General features: G+C 40.4%; 1 protein-coding gene across 2 annotated transcripts in view; it reads left to right on the forward strand.

Moving 5' to 3' along the window:
• The window catches only part of ATXN1L (ataxin 1 like), a 68,197-nt gene extending 53,111 nt beyond the window's left edge, over positions 1-15,086 (forward strand). For both annotated transcript variants that reach the window (XM_033942095.1, XM_033942094.1), the window contains exon 2: positions 11,692-15,086. In XM_033942095.1, coding sequence (XP_033797986.1) covers positions 11,794-13,776 — 1,983 coding nt within the window. In that variant the 5' untranslated portion in view covers positions 11,692-11,793 and the 3' untranslated portion in view covers positions 13,777-15,086. The remainder of the gene's footprint in view (positions 1-11,691) is intronic.
• Positions 15,087-15,427: the final 341 nt, after the last annotated feature.

Consider the following 15,427-nt stretch of genomic DNA (forward strand, 5'->3'; position numbering starts at 1 on the left):
ACTTTGAGCACACTACCCATGTCTTTCTCAATAACAGAGTATGGACTTTTCCTCCAGGAAATTGTCCAAACCTTTCTTAAAAACAGCTACTTTTACTACAACCTCTGGCAATGCGTTCTAGAGCTTAACTATTCTCTGAGTGAAAAAATATTTCCTCCTATTGGTTTTAAAAGTATTTCCCTGTAACTTCATTGAGTGTCCCCTAGTCTTTGTAATTTTTGACAGAATGAAAAATCAATCCACTTGTACCCGTTATACTCCACTCAGGATTTTGTAGACTTCAATCATATCTCCCCTCAGTCATCTCTTTTCCAAGCTGAAGAGCCCTAACCGTTTTAGTCTTTCCTCATACGAGAAGAATTCCATTTCCTTTACCATCTTGGTCGCTCTTCTTTGAACCTTTTCTAATGTTGCTATATCTTTCTTGAGATAAGGAGACCAGAATTGAATGCAATTCTCTAGATGAGGTTGTACCATGAAGTAATACAGAGGCATTATAACATTCTTAGTCTTGTTAACCATCCCTTTTTAAATAATTCCTAGCATCCTGTTTGCCTTCTTGGCCCCTGCCGCACATTGGGTAGAAGGCTTCAACTTATTGTCTACGATGACACCCAGATCTTTTTCTTGGGCACTAATTCCCAATGTGTAAATCAATGATTCAGAACAAGTTTTATCTATATAAGGACATAGCAATTGAATTTGATGTAGTGATGCAAAACAAGATCTAATGAGAGAAATTACTAATTGCAAGTTAAATGATAAAGAAACATCTGAATGGATTTCCAAATATCTCATGTTATTCATTAATAATAATAATAATAACAGCTTATATACCGCAATACCGTGAAGTTCTATGCGGTTTACAAAAGATTAAGCAAAGGTACAAATTGACTGACTTCAAGAGGGGAAGAAGAAAGAGAAGTAATTAGACAGGAAATTCATTGTTGAGGAGAAAAGTGATCAAAAGGACAGTCGGTCGCTATTGAGAGGAAAGAGATAAGTGGATCAGTTGACAAGATGTTTTAGGAACAGGTGTGTTTTTAGACGTTTCCTAAAAACCTCATAAGTAGAGGGCGAAAGTAATTGTTCTAGGTCTTTACCCCATGGTGCTGCTTGGTGTGAGAGAAGGAATTCATGGTGTTTTTTCAGTTTGCAACCTCTCACTGGGGGGGAAACGAAGTTGGAATGTGAACTTCTCTTGTGTCTGTTTGTTGAGAAGGAGAAAAGGTCAGTAATGTATTTGGGAGCAAGTCCGTGTAATGCTTTAAAGCAGAAACAGGCAAATTTGAACTTTATGCGTGCCTTCATCGGCAGCCAATGTAGCTGCCGGTAGTAGGGTGTCACGTGGTCAAATTTTTTAAGTCCAAAGATTAGTCTGACTGCCGCATTCTGCAACAGTTGTAGGCATCGCATATTTTTTTGGGAAATTGCCAAATAGGCGATGTTACAGTAGTCAAGCAGGCTTAGTACGAGGGATTGGACTAGGATTCTAAAAACCGATGTAACATAATAAGCTTTAAGGGATCTGAGTTTCCAGAGAGTGAAAAATCCCTTTCTGATTAAGGAATCCATTTGGTCTTTCATGGTTAGGCATTGATCCAGAGTTACACCTAGTATCTTTATGGAGGGCTGGATAGGGTAACTAAGGTTATTGATACAGAGGGGTGATTTAATGTCAAGTGGATGTGGTGAAGCAATGAAAAAAGTCATTTTATCTGAATTAAGTTTGAGCCTAAAGTTTGTCATCCATTGTTCCATCATGTTTATAGCTTCTGAAGCTTTGGGAATAGTTTCGGAGACAGAATTGGTGAATGGGATGATAATCGTAAAATCATCTGCATAACTAAATAGTTTTATCCCCAGCTGGGTTAGCTTCGTGCCCAGTGAGGACATGTAGACGTTGAAGAGCAATGGGGATAGTGGAGAGCCTTGGGGCACACCGGATGGATTGCTCCAGGTGTCGGAAAGCTCATAATTAAAACGAACCTGATAGGTGCGGGATATAAGGAAGCCACGGAACCAGTTCAGCACCTTATCCCGGATACCAATGGCATCTAGGCATTGCAGCAGTTTCATGTGGTCCACTAGATCAAAGGCAGAACTCATATCGAATTGCATTATCAGGGCATTAAGGCCTTTACTAAACAGTAGGTGCAAATTGTCTAAGATAGCCGCAATTACTGTCTCCGTACTAAATAATGGCCTAAAACCAGATTGAGTTTCATGAAGGAGAGAGAATTGATCAAGATAACCCATCAGTTGGGTGTGAACCAATCCCTCCATAATTTTTATAATAAACGGAATGGAAGCTACTGGTCTATAGTTGGATATTAGGGCTGAGGATACTTTACGATTTTTTAGAATTGGGGTTATAATAATGTGACCATTATTAGAGAGGAACTTCCCATTGTTTAGGTTGTAAGCCAAGTATTGCATCAGTGATAATTTAAATTCTAAAGGTGCTGCTTTCATAATTTCTGGGGGGCATGAGTCCAGAACGCAATAGGATCTAGAGTATTTGTTATATAATCTGATATAATCATTCCACTCTAAATCCTGAAAGGAGCTCCAGATCATGTCTGCCGGTATATCATTTCCTAGGGTATTCGCTATTTGATGTGATTGGTTGATCACGCAAAAAGGGAGCAATGGGAGGAGAACTAGAAGTATTGGTGATCCAAATCCCAGTGGTTTTTTTGAGGGTTCAGAATAAGTTTATTAACTACTAGCTTTATAGCCTGTTACATTAACGGGTACTAGAATATATGTGTGTCTCTGTCTTTATTTCTTTCTCTCTCTGTCTCCTTAGCCGCTTTCTGTATTTCTGTCTTTCTTTCTTTTGGCTGTCCACCATCACCCCTTGCGTGTTCCCCCTGTCCATTCTCCCTTCTTTTTACCTCCCCTGTGTCCACCACCACCCCTTCACTGCTCCCCTTATCCAGCAGCAGCCCTTCTCCCTTTGTTTTACCTCCCCCCTGTCTATCAGCACCTCTTCCTGCTCCCCCTGTCCAGCAGTAGGCCTCCCTTCATTCCCCCCCTGTCCATCAGCACCTCTTCCTGCTCCCCCTGTCCAGCAGTAGGCCTCCCTTCCTTTTCCACCCCTGTCCATCAGCACCTCTTCCTGCTCCCCCTGTCCAGCAGTAGGCCTCCCTTCCTTTCCCCCCCCCTGTCCAGCAGTAGGCCTCATCGGATAGAGAGTCCTTGCCGAGACGCGGCAGAGCAAATCAGGGCAGTAGAAGGGCCCGAAGCAGCGTGTGTAGACTGCTGCACACGCTGCTGGAATCACCAGGTTCGTAGTTGGGTCTGCGGGAAGGGAAGGGGGGGGCCGCAAAGGACTTGGACTCCTCTGGTCTATTTCTCGGTTCGTCCCAGAGAGGGGGGATGAGGCAGGGGGCGCTCTAAGGGTAAGGGTGCCGGGAGAGGAGCCACCGCCGGCGCTGTGAACTTTAAAATAAGGGAGCCAGAGCCGGCAAGACCGCACATCACCTTGCGGTCTGTGAGAGAGGGAGCGTTAGCCACGGACCTACGGATCACAGATCACGCAGGTATGAGTGCGCATGCGCAGCTAGCGTTTTATTATATAGGATAGTCCATTCATCAATTGTGTCTAAACATGATTGTAAAGATACTAAATCAAGATTGTTCGGTCTTTGTGGAACTACTAATAAAATATCTGCATAGAAATGGCTCTTAATTTGAAATTCTTGGATCCTTGATGCCAAAGGACTCAAGAAGATGTTAAATAATAACAGAGAAAGTGCCGAACCCTGTGGTACACCGCAAGTAAGTTTGCTAGAACGAGAAATAGAAGATGAGAATGATCACATTTCGCCATATCTTCAACAACTGCACTGACTAGCAGTCGCTTTCAGAATACAATATAAAGCAGTAATGATTTGCCAACAATTTTTGTTTGGTTTTTTTTTACAAATCTTCATTTTCAAACTTAAAACAGTGCATATAGGAATACATATAGAATATTTGAAAAACAGCACTTACATCTTTCAATCAAATACATGAAAATTATTTTCACTCCCTCCCTATTTCAATGTAATCAAGAAAACCAAACAAAATTACTTCCATATTTTTCAGACATCAATCCCAATATATTATCTCTCTCCCCTCCCCCACCCCCCTCCCTGGATGTGTAAATTATAACCAGAAGTACAGGGAAACACCATTCAATTAGAATCAATAAAATTAGTCAATGGACCCCATACCCGTTTAAACCATTTGTTACCCCCTTGCTCAAAAATCATTTTTTCATATCTATAACATAAACATAACGAATGCCACCAAAAAGTAAAATTTAATTGGTCACAGTTTTTCCAATTTTTTGTAATCATTTGGATGGCTACCCCAGTCTATTTTTATTTCTGTCTACTAGAGGTGTAGGAGATAACAACATCCCACAGATTACCACATCATATGATAGCGGAATCATAGTCTCCAGAATCAGAATAATATGTCCACATATAGATCTCCAGAAGTTAAGTATCAAGGGACAAAAGAAGAGCAGATGATCCGATGTCCCTATATTAAGATGACAGTGCCAGCATCTATTTGACTTAGAACTATCTAATTTTTGTAATCTAACAGGGGTCCAAAAACTTCTATGCAACAAAAAAATCCCCACGTTTGTCTCATAGATGCTGACGCTGTACATCTCATCCTCCAAGACCAAATCCGTGGCCATTGAGTAGCAGAAATCTGCTGCTTAATCTCAATGCTCCAAATATCTCTTAAACTTGTTTTTAGTTTCTTATTCATATAACCAGTTATTAATTTATACCACTGGCCAGCCTGATGCCCTAGGAAATATGTCTGGAAGCATAGGACCGGCAAGCTATATATATATATATATATATATATATATATATATTATTTTTTTTTTATTTTTTTTTTTAGATTTTGCCAATCAAGGAACCCCTTCTGAATGGCTTGCTTCAACTGCAACCACTTATAAATTTGAGACTTTGAAATACTGAATAAAATACCAAAATTGTTTAAAAATAATATGCTTAGCTATACACCAAACAGATCACTATGTTCTGAGAATTTAGCTCTACTAAAGACGAATGTTAACCCAAGGCATGTTGAGACTGGCAAAATTACTTTATGCTGTGCAGGAGTTAAAATATGGAACTTCCTTGTAGACCAAATACGAAACTAGTGAAAAGGGCATGTTTAGAAAATTACTCAAGATGCAATTATCTGTAGATGCCTTTTTTAGCCAATAATTTTCCTCTCTGCACAGTTTATGAATTATTCACGATTCTCATAAGAACATAAGCATTGCCTCTGTCAGACCAGGGGTCCATCGTGCCCAGCAGTCTGCTCCCGCGGCGGCCCCCCAGGTCCATGACTTGTAAGTGATCCTTTATCTAAACTGTGTATTCCCTATTCATTTAGTGTCCTGTATAGTTACCCTCTATCTGTACCCTTCAATCCCCTTCATCTTCAGGAAGTCATCTATTCCCTTTTTGAAACCCAGTATTGTACTCTGTCCTATCACCTCTTCTGGGAGCGCATTCCAGGTGTCCACCACCCTCTGAAGAAGAACTTCCTAGAATTCATTTTGAAACTGTCTCCTTTCAATTTTTCTGAATGCCTTCTTGCTTTTGTTGTCCCCGCTAGTCTGAAGAATCTGTCCCTCTCCACCTTCTCTATGCCTTTCATGATCTTATAAGTCTCTATCATGTCCCCTCTAAGTCTCCGCTTTTCCAGGGTAAAGAGCCCCAGCTTCTCTAGCCTTTCAGCATACGAAAGGTTTTCCATGCCCTTTATCATCCTAGTCACTCTTCTCTGGACCCTCTCAAGTAGCGCCATATCCTTCTTAAGTATTGGACACAGTACTCTAGATGCGGGCGTACCATCGCTCGATACAGAGGTAGGATAACTTCCTTCGTTCTGATATTAGTTTGTAGATAGGATTTCTGATAATTGTGTGTCTGTTTTATCATGTTTTTACAAAATTTTATATGTAAATTATGTAAACTGTTTAGATTTAATCGGTATAGAAATTTTTAAAATAAATAAAATACTCTAAGGGCTCCTTTTACGAAGGTGCGTTAGGGCCTTAATGTACGGAATAGGATGCGCTAAATTGCCCCAAGTGCTAGCCGCTACTGCCTCCTTTTAAGTAGGCGGTAGATTTTCGGCTAGTGCGCACTTTAGCGTGTGCTAATCTGCGTGCGCTAAAACCGGTAGCGCACCTTCGTAAAAGGACCCTAAATGTTCTATCGGTTAAGAAGGATTCAAACCATTTCAAAACAGTCCCAGATAGACCTAAAGATTCTAGTCGAGATAATAACAGAGAATGGCTTTCTAAATCAAAGGCTGCAGTAAAATCCAAGCACTGCTTTACCCTGATCTAAAGAAGTGTAACAATCATTCATTAAAAGCTAATATTGTCTTTGTAGAGTGAAATTTCCTAAAACCAGATTGCAAAGGATGTAACATTTTAATTCTCTGAATGTTGAGAGAGCTGAGAGAAAACAAGATGTTCTAAACCTTATAAATAAATGGAAGATTAGAAATGTTAGGATCTAACTTAGTAGTTAGCACCCAAGAAAAAGATCTGGATAACATTATGGACACTACGCTGAAATCTGCTCAGTGTGTGGCTGCTGCAAGAAAAGCAAACAGGATGCTAGGAATTATTAGGAAAGGGATGGTAAATAAGACCAAGAACATTATACTGCCTCTGTATCACTCTATGATGTGACCTCACCTTGAGTACTGCACACAGTTCTGGTCACCATAACTCAAAAAAGATATAAGAGAGTTAGAAAAGGTTCAAAGACAGTGACCAAGATAATAAAAGGGATGGAACTCCTCTTGTATGAGGAAAGACTAAAAAGATTAGGGCTCTTCAGTTTGGAAAAGAGACAGCTGAGATATGATTAAGAACATAAGCAGTGCCTCCGCCGGGTCAGACCACAGGTCCATCCTGCCCGGCAGTCCGCTCCCGCGGTGGCCCAAACAGGTCACGACCTGTCTGAATCACCAGAAGGGGCCCCCTTGCCACCTTGGTTTCCCATTTGAGTTTTATCTTCCCATCGTAGTCCTAACCCTCCGGTCTTGCACATGCACGACCTGTTGGGTTTCTATACTTATTACCTGGTTAGCTTTCTATACCTGTGTTACATCCCAGCACCTCTCTCAGTATCTCACGATTGAAGTCTAGAAAATCCTGAGTGGAATAGAACGGGTACAAGAGGATCAATTTTTCACTCTGTCAAAAATTACAAAGACTAGGGGATATTTGACGAAGTTACAGGGAAATACTTTTAAAACCAGTAGGAGAAAATATTTTTTCACTCAGACAATAGTTAAGCTCTGGAACGTGTTGCCAGAGGTTGTGGTAAGAACGTATAGCATAGCTAGTTTTAAGAAAGGTTTGGACAATTTCCTGGAGGAAAAGTCCATAGTTTGTTATTGAGACAAGACTTGGGGGAAGCCATTGCTTGCCCTGGATCGGTAGCATGGAATGTTGCTACACTTTGGTTTTTTGCCAGGTACCTGGATTGGCCTCTGTGAAGACGGGATACTGGGATGTGGATGAACCATTGGTCTGACCCAGTAAGGCTTTTCTTATGTTCTAATAGTTAAGCTCTGGAACTCATTGCCAAAGGATGTGTTAACAGTAGTTAGCATAGCTGGATTTAAAAAATGTTTGGATAAGTTCCTGGAGGAAACGTCCATAGTCTGCTATTGAGACAGACATGGGAAAGCCACTGCTTGCCCTGGATCGATATCATGGAATGTTGCTACTACAGTATTTGGGGTTCTGCCAGGAACTGTGACCTGGATTGGCCACAGTTGGAAACAGGAAACTGGGCTAGACAGACTATTGGTCTGACCCAGTATGACTTGTGTGGATTTCTGCATTACTCTTCACATTAAAGCTTAACTGCTAAGCGGTAGCCCCAGTTTCTAATTTGGTAGGTCAGTTCTCATGCATTCATTCCCTCTGGAGTGACCAATTCAGATTTGCTATCCTCTAAATGTTCGAAATTCAAGATGCCTAGTTTAAATGAGATAGAAACTGTTCTAAAAACTCTGAATTGCAAAAGTTCAAAAGCTGACCTAATACCACCATTACTTCTTAAACAATATTTTAAAATCTTTGGACCTATGATTCATATATTAGTTATAGAAAGTTTAAATCAACATACGGTTCCCCTAAATTGGAAAAAATCATATATCCGTCCAATTATTAAGGATAAAAATGTAGGTCAAGATGAACTCTCCAATTATAGACCAATATCCACTATCCCATTCTTGGCTAAATTAACAGAAAAAATTGTTTTCAATCAGATATCTGAGTTTATAGAACAAACTAATGTGTTACATCCGAATCAAACAGGTTTTAGAAAACACCATAACACGGAACACTCTCTTCTTGGAATGACAACTTCAATTCAATATTTCCTAGATCACCATCAATCGGTGCTGTTAGTTTCTCTTGATCTGTCAGCAGCGTTTGATACAATTGATCACCAATTACTCCTTGCTAGACTTCAATCTATTGGGGTTAGAGATGAAGTTCTAGCTTGGTTCACATCTTACTTTAGTGAGCGTACTTCAATAGTTAATTTCAATAATTCTTCATCCCTTCCATCTCAGATTTCTCATGGGGTTCCACAAGGATCTATTCTTTCACCTTTACTTTTTAATATTTTTCTAGCTCCATTAATGACATTATGCCAATCAGTAGGATTTCATGTTTTTGCATATGCTGATGATATACAATTATTACACCCTCTAAATAATAATAATACAGTTGAAATTTTATCTATCAATGAGAAACTTGATCATGTATATCATTGGCTAGACAAAAACAGATTGGCTCTCAATATTAAAAAAACCAATGTTATGTTATTTCCTTGGAAAGAGAACTTCTCTCTTGTTCATCCGATTTCAATTCATAATGTTCCCCTTCTATTAGTTAAAAATATAAAAATTTTAGGTGTAATTTTTGATAACAAACTAAATTTCCATGATCATATCAGCAACATTGTGAAAATCACCTTTTATAGATTACGTAAAATTCGTTCCATCTCGAAATTCCTTTGTGCTAAATCACTCACTATACTGATTCACTCTTTGGTGATTTCTAAACTTGATTACTGCAACTCTTTATTCAAAGGAATTGCACAATATGAAATAAAACGATTACAAATTATACAGAACACAGCAATAAAATTAATATATAATTCCAAAAAATTTGATCATGTAACACCACTTCTCAAAGAGGCTCATTGGCTTCCTGTTAATTACAGAATCACTTTTAAGTTATGTGTAATTATCTTTAAAACTTTGATTAATAAGACCCCTGCTTTTTTATATAGATCACTGATTCCATATTCTGCAAAGAGAATTTTACGTTCTAACGAACAAAATCTGCTAACGATCCCATCCTTAAAAATTATTAATACAAGAAGACAACTTATTTTTTCTTGTACGGCACCTCAAACATGGAACGCCCTCCCTATTACTTTACGGGAGGAGAAAGACCTTGGAAAATTTAAAACTGAGTTAAAAACTTTCCTTTTTAAAGATGCCTTTTCTACATAATTTTATACTTCATGAATTATTTATTTGGTTGAACCTGTTTTAACTATATCCCTTTTGTATTTGCCCTTAATGTTTCTTCTTTACTTTAAAATTATATTTCATCCCTCCTTTCCCATTGTTTAACAATGTTTAAATTTAGAGTATTTTAGTCATTATTTAAATTGTATGTATTATTATGTATTGCATTGTTATTGTTCTTTGATTTTACATTGTAAATTTTAAATGTAAATCGCTTAGAATATTCGATTAAGCGATTTATCAAGTCCCATAATAAACTTGAAACATAAACTTGAACTCTGTTGCCAATTTTGTGTCATATTTCTAACCCTTCAGCAGAATCGTCCCCCGAACAGATCCATGAAGCATTTCACTATTTACCCCCCTCACTTTTTTATTTTGAGTGAATTCCACTTACCAGCCCCCTCCGTTACCTTTCAGTTAACCAATTTGGGATAAAACCAAAAAAAACTCTGTGGAGTGATGATGTTCCTAAATGGACTTTATTTGAAAGAGTCAAAGTTCCAAAGGTACACCAAAATCATCCACATAAAATAATTTCATCCGCATAAAAATAAATTCATCCACATAAAAATAGATTATCCACATAAAAGCCTTAAAGGACCTAGTCCGCTAGGGATACAGGACCAAACACAGTCCGTGTTTCGACAAAAAGTCTTCTTCAGGGGTTCTATAAAGATGAATACGTGGGAAACAATTGTGTGGTGAACCGGAAGTGAGATACTGCTTGCGTTTGCAATAGAAACCAATTTGGGATCCCATTTCAGGTTCCTTTGAGGAACATTTATTTTTATTTATTTAAAAAAATTATATACTGCCTGGAGTCTCAGCGGTTTCCAAAATAACATACATAAAATAGCACGTATATAACATTGTACGGTAATTCAAAGCAACTCAAGAAGTAGAACCTAAAAACTCCTTGGTATCATCCTTCATTATCATTACAGTTAGATGAGGAACAGAATCCTAGGGAGCAATTCACAGGTATGCAACGAAAAAAAAAACTCAGAATGGTTTACATGAATTTATTCAGGTACTCAAGCATTTTTCCCTGGCTCACAATCTTATCTAGTGTACCTGGGGGATTAAGTGACTTGAGCAGGGTGGGTTTGAACCCACAATGTCAGGGTGCTGAGGCTGTAGCTTTAACCCTTGCACCCCTCAGTATCAGAAGCTTTACTGAAATAAGTGGGCTCCATCCATCGCATACCCTTGACCCAGTTCTTCTGTCACCCATTCAAAGAAATCAATCAGATTTTGTTTTATAGAGAACTGTGCAACTATTTTTATTTTTTTATTTGGATTTATTTACTGCGTTTTTGAAGTTCACTCAAGGCAGTGTACAGCAAAATAAACAATAGCCAATGACAACAGTAAAAAAAAAAAGAATTTCAGATTACAATACAAAGTGTGGTCTAGTATGTTACCTTACAATGCAATAAAACATTTATATAGACAGCATAGGGTGTGAGCAAAGGAGCTTAGAAGATATGGCACTGATGTGAAGAAAGCTGGTTGCCCATGCTGGGATACCTTATTGGTGGATCTGCTTGGGATGCATGTGTGAGTTTGTGTGAGTGTGTGATGGCGATTGGAATCATTTGGGGATTCCTTAGTTTCTTTCGTTACTTGTTATATTAAAATGGACTGCTGTGGACCTCTTTTGCATTCTTTAGGGATATTGTTTGTTTCTTTTCAGATGCCTTGTGTTGAATATGCTTCATTTGTGCTATCCTACTTTGTTTATGGTATATAGTCACACTTGCCTTAATAAACATGATATTACAAAAAAAAAGAAAAGAGAGTAACGGAGCTTAGAAGATATGGCACGGGTGTGAAGAAAGTTGCATGTGAGGTCAAGTCTGTGCAAGTACAAAATCTCGCTGAAAGAAAATTTGCTGTATGTGAAAGTTGAAAACAATATACATTAATTACCAAGTTAGTGCAATAGAGTAGAAATTACAGTCACAGTGGCACTGGGTAGTAGGGGAGAAAATCCTCATGTTATTGTCTTAAAAAGAATTTTTCCGCAGTCTGAAATGCTCACAGTAATCATTCATCATTCTATTTAATTTCTTCTCTTGGCAGATGAGGACGACCCAGTCAGCTCCCAAGAGTACAGTTTTATAAACATAAAACCATATCACTTGTGGATGTGTATGAGACCAACCTGGACAGCTGAGGGGCATTATGAAACCTGTCCATGAGAGAAACCAGGAATGCCTTCCACCAAAGAAACGAGATCTTCCTCAGAGCTGCACAAATTACGAGCATGCAGTGACGAGCAGTTGCTCTCCTTCCGCCAGCTCAGCCTCAGCTGAAGCCCCCGACTTGCTCATAACAGCCGGGCCAAGTGACGTGGGCTTGCGATGCAGTGTTGCCAGTGAGAACTGCGAGGAACGTGCTAGTGTGACTTTAGATCAGTATGGCTATCTCTACAACATGGCGGTGCCACCAGCTGTAGTAAGCATGAGTTCACTTCCTTCTGCAATAATCCAACACCCTGCAATTCCTTTTCCATCTATCCACTGTACTCCAGTGTCACCTACCTCGGTGCAGTATATAGGATCCCCTTATGCACTGCCATGTGCAGTAACTCCCAGCTTCCTGTCTGGTTCTCTTATGTCCTCTTCACACATCCCTCATTATGTGCCATATGGATCACTAACCGGCTCTGCCTCATCAAATCCCTCTTCAGGCAACACATTCAAGAAAGCCCAAAGTGCATCCCTTAGTACCACCTCTTCTCCAAGCCAGCTGCAGCCCCATGCAGGAGCCCTTCCAGTGGAGATTGCTCATGGCATTTGTTATCATCACTCGTCATGCGTGCCATCAGTGTATTCTGTACATGAGGTACCACTCACATGTTCAGGATCTGGCACAGTTCCAGCAGTCCAAAATATGAGGAAAAGAGGAAACTTAGTTACAGTTGCCACCAGTGAAGAGCTGGAATGTAATCAGGGAAGGATGAGAAACCAGATTTTAGACTTACACAACCAGCTGACTGATGTTGGATTGCATGGTGCTGCAGGAGAGCACAGGACAGATGGACAGCTCTTTTCAGACTATCAAACATCAAGGGTTGAGATCGCTATCCCAGCACACAGAGACACTCCAGATACAGACCTAGAGGTGGAGAGAGTGGTTAGTGGTTTGAATTGTCAGAGTCCTGTGACCCTTTCCCACATTGTTTCTGAACCCCAGAATGAGCTCAGAAATGTCTCATCCCCAGCTGTGCAGAGAAATCCTACAGAAGCTGCTATAGAGAGAGGCCAGCTGGATAGTCTGTATCTGGCATCATCCTTACAGGAAGTTGCACATACACACTTCCACAAACCAGTAGCAGTATCCAATGGGGAGTCAGAACAGGGTTTAGTTTCTGCAAGTGCTAAGTTGGTTTCAGATGGTGAAGGGGATCTTGTAATGAAGAACTCCTTTGTTTTTGCAACTGCACCTATGCAGTCGGTCTCAGTCCAGCCTCCCAATTCCTCTCGCATGCCCTCCCACTTCATGAAAGGAGCCATCATTCAGCTGGCCACTGGGGAACTAAAACGGGTGGAGGACCTACAGACTCAGGATTTTGTGCAAAGTGCTGAACTAAGTGGGGGTCTCAAAATAGACTCCAGCACTGTGGTGGACATCCAGGAGAGCCAGTGGCCTGGGCTTGTCACCCTGCATTTTGTAGTGGGCGAGCAGCAGAGTAAGGTTTCCCTGGATGTGCCTCCTGAGCACCCTTTCTTTGTGTATGGGCAGGGCTGGTCTTCCTGTAGTCCTGGTCAAACAACGCGAGTCTTTGCACTACCTTGTCACAGACTGCAAGTGGGTGATGTGTGTATCTCTATTAGTTTACAAAGCCTGAATGATAACTTAGCCTCGCCTGCTGGATGTTTCCTTCCTAGCCAACCGCTATCCCCAAAAGGCAGGAAGAGTCCATGTCCGAGACAGCAGATGCTCTTGACAGAAAAATGTAAGCAAATAAAGAACCTTTCATCACAGAGTTCTCACATAGGGTCCCCAGATCCAGAAACTAGTGGACATTACTGCTGGTCAAGCCCCGGATTCCAAAGATACAGTTTGCAGGTTGAGAATATGCAACCTTCCCCACTTCGCGCCTCATTCATTCCCCAGGAGGTCAAGTTGTCTATTGAAGGGCGCTCCAATGCTGGAAAGTGATCTTTGTAAGCCAGAGAAAGTTGAGATAACATAGCAATGGATTAATCTTTGAATTTGGGGATCTAACTAGATTCACATTCCAGTTCTACTATGAGAGGGTTTCCACAGGTGCTGTTTTCGTGACAGGGCAAAGTGGAAAAGTCAGAAATAAGAGATAAGTGGCATCTGGAATGAAAATGGTTTATTCAGAGACTAGGTGTGATTAGGGTCCATGCCCCATCAATCAGTTTGATCCTGTCAGTAACCAGGAATGATATTTTTTAGCCTGAAGACTACTCCTAGTGATATTTGATAGGATTTTCTTACGCTGCAGTTTTTATGTGACGGGTATGGCAGGGGGAGGGTTTCTGGGTGCAATCTGGAAGAGCGCTTTCACTTTGTCATTTTGGCAATGATGATGGGTTGTTTCTGACAATCGGTAGCTATTCTTTTCCGGGGGAAGCTAGAAAGGATATATTATGTGAGTGATAGAGGTGCATATTCTGCACATGTATGCTATAGCTTCAAGATAAATGGGAACACCAGTCCACATGTTTGATATCTGGGCTATTGGCCTTGTCTGTAACTTCCTTTGATAGGAAAATTGTATACGTTTCTGAGTAGGGTTCTGTAAGATAACCAAAGGTGATGGTACCTGGCGGTGGTGTAGTCACTTGATCCCCACATGTACTGCCACCAGCCTCTTCTCCATTTGGGTTCTTCCATAGTTGGTGACTCGGTCTGTGGCATTGCTGTCCTGCTGTAAGTGTAATTGGCCACTTGTGCAGTCAGTGCCTACTACTAATCACTTATGTAGTGCTGAAAGGCATACATTTTGACATTTATAGACGGTCCCTGCTCGGAAGAGCTTACAATCTAACTTGGAAAGACAGATATGACATATCAGGTTGGGGATGCAGAATCCAAGGTGAGAGGAGCTAGGAGTCGAAAGCATGTTCAAGGGTGGGGAGGAATCCCAGTTAGTGCAAATACTGTTTTACTTTCAAATTTTACTGTTGATTGCCCTTACTTTGTGAACAGCTGGACTAACAATGCTTAGAGTCTCTCCTTTATACATCAAGATAAAAAATTAAGCTGCATCGTACTGGGTCAGACCAAAGATCCATCAAGGTCAAATGTACCCAGCAGGATCCCAAAGAGTAGGCCCTGAGATAAACAATGGCTTTACAAGGACTACGAGTATTTACCTAATAATGATTTATAGTCTTTTTCTAAGGTAATATAAAGAACTAAAACAAAGGAAATAAGGTAATACATTTTTTATTAGACTAACTCAATGCATTCTATGATGAGCTTTCAAAGGTAACCATCTTCTTCAGATCAGAAACTGGGCCTCTTCTCCCTTGAAAAGAGGAGACTGAGGGGAGACATGATCGAAACATTAGTAAATAAAGAAAGACTGTTCACCCTCTCCAAGGTAGGGAGAACGAGAGGGCACTCTCTAAAGTTGAAAGGGGATAGATTCCGTACAAACGTAAAGAAGTTCTTCTTCACCCAGAGAGTGGTGGAGAGCTGGAATGCTCTTCCGGAGTCTGTTGTAGGGGTTTCAAGACTAAGCTGGACAAATTCCTGCTAAACTGGGACGTACACAGGTGAGGCTGGACTCATTTTAGAGCACTGGGGGCCACTGCGTGAGCGAACTGCCGGACAC

This window comes from Geotrypetes seraphini, chromosome 4 (genome assembly GCF_902459505.1).
Source record: "Geotrypetes seraphini chromosome 4, aGeoSer1.1, whole genome shotgun sequence".
Lineage (NCBI taxonomy): Eukaryota > Metazoa > Chordata > Amphibia > Gymnophiona > Dermophiidae > Geotrypetes > Geotrypetes seraphini.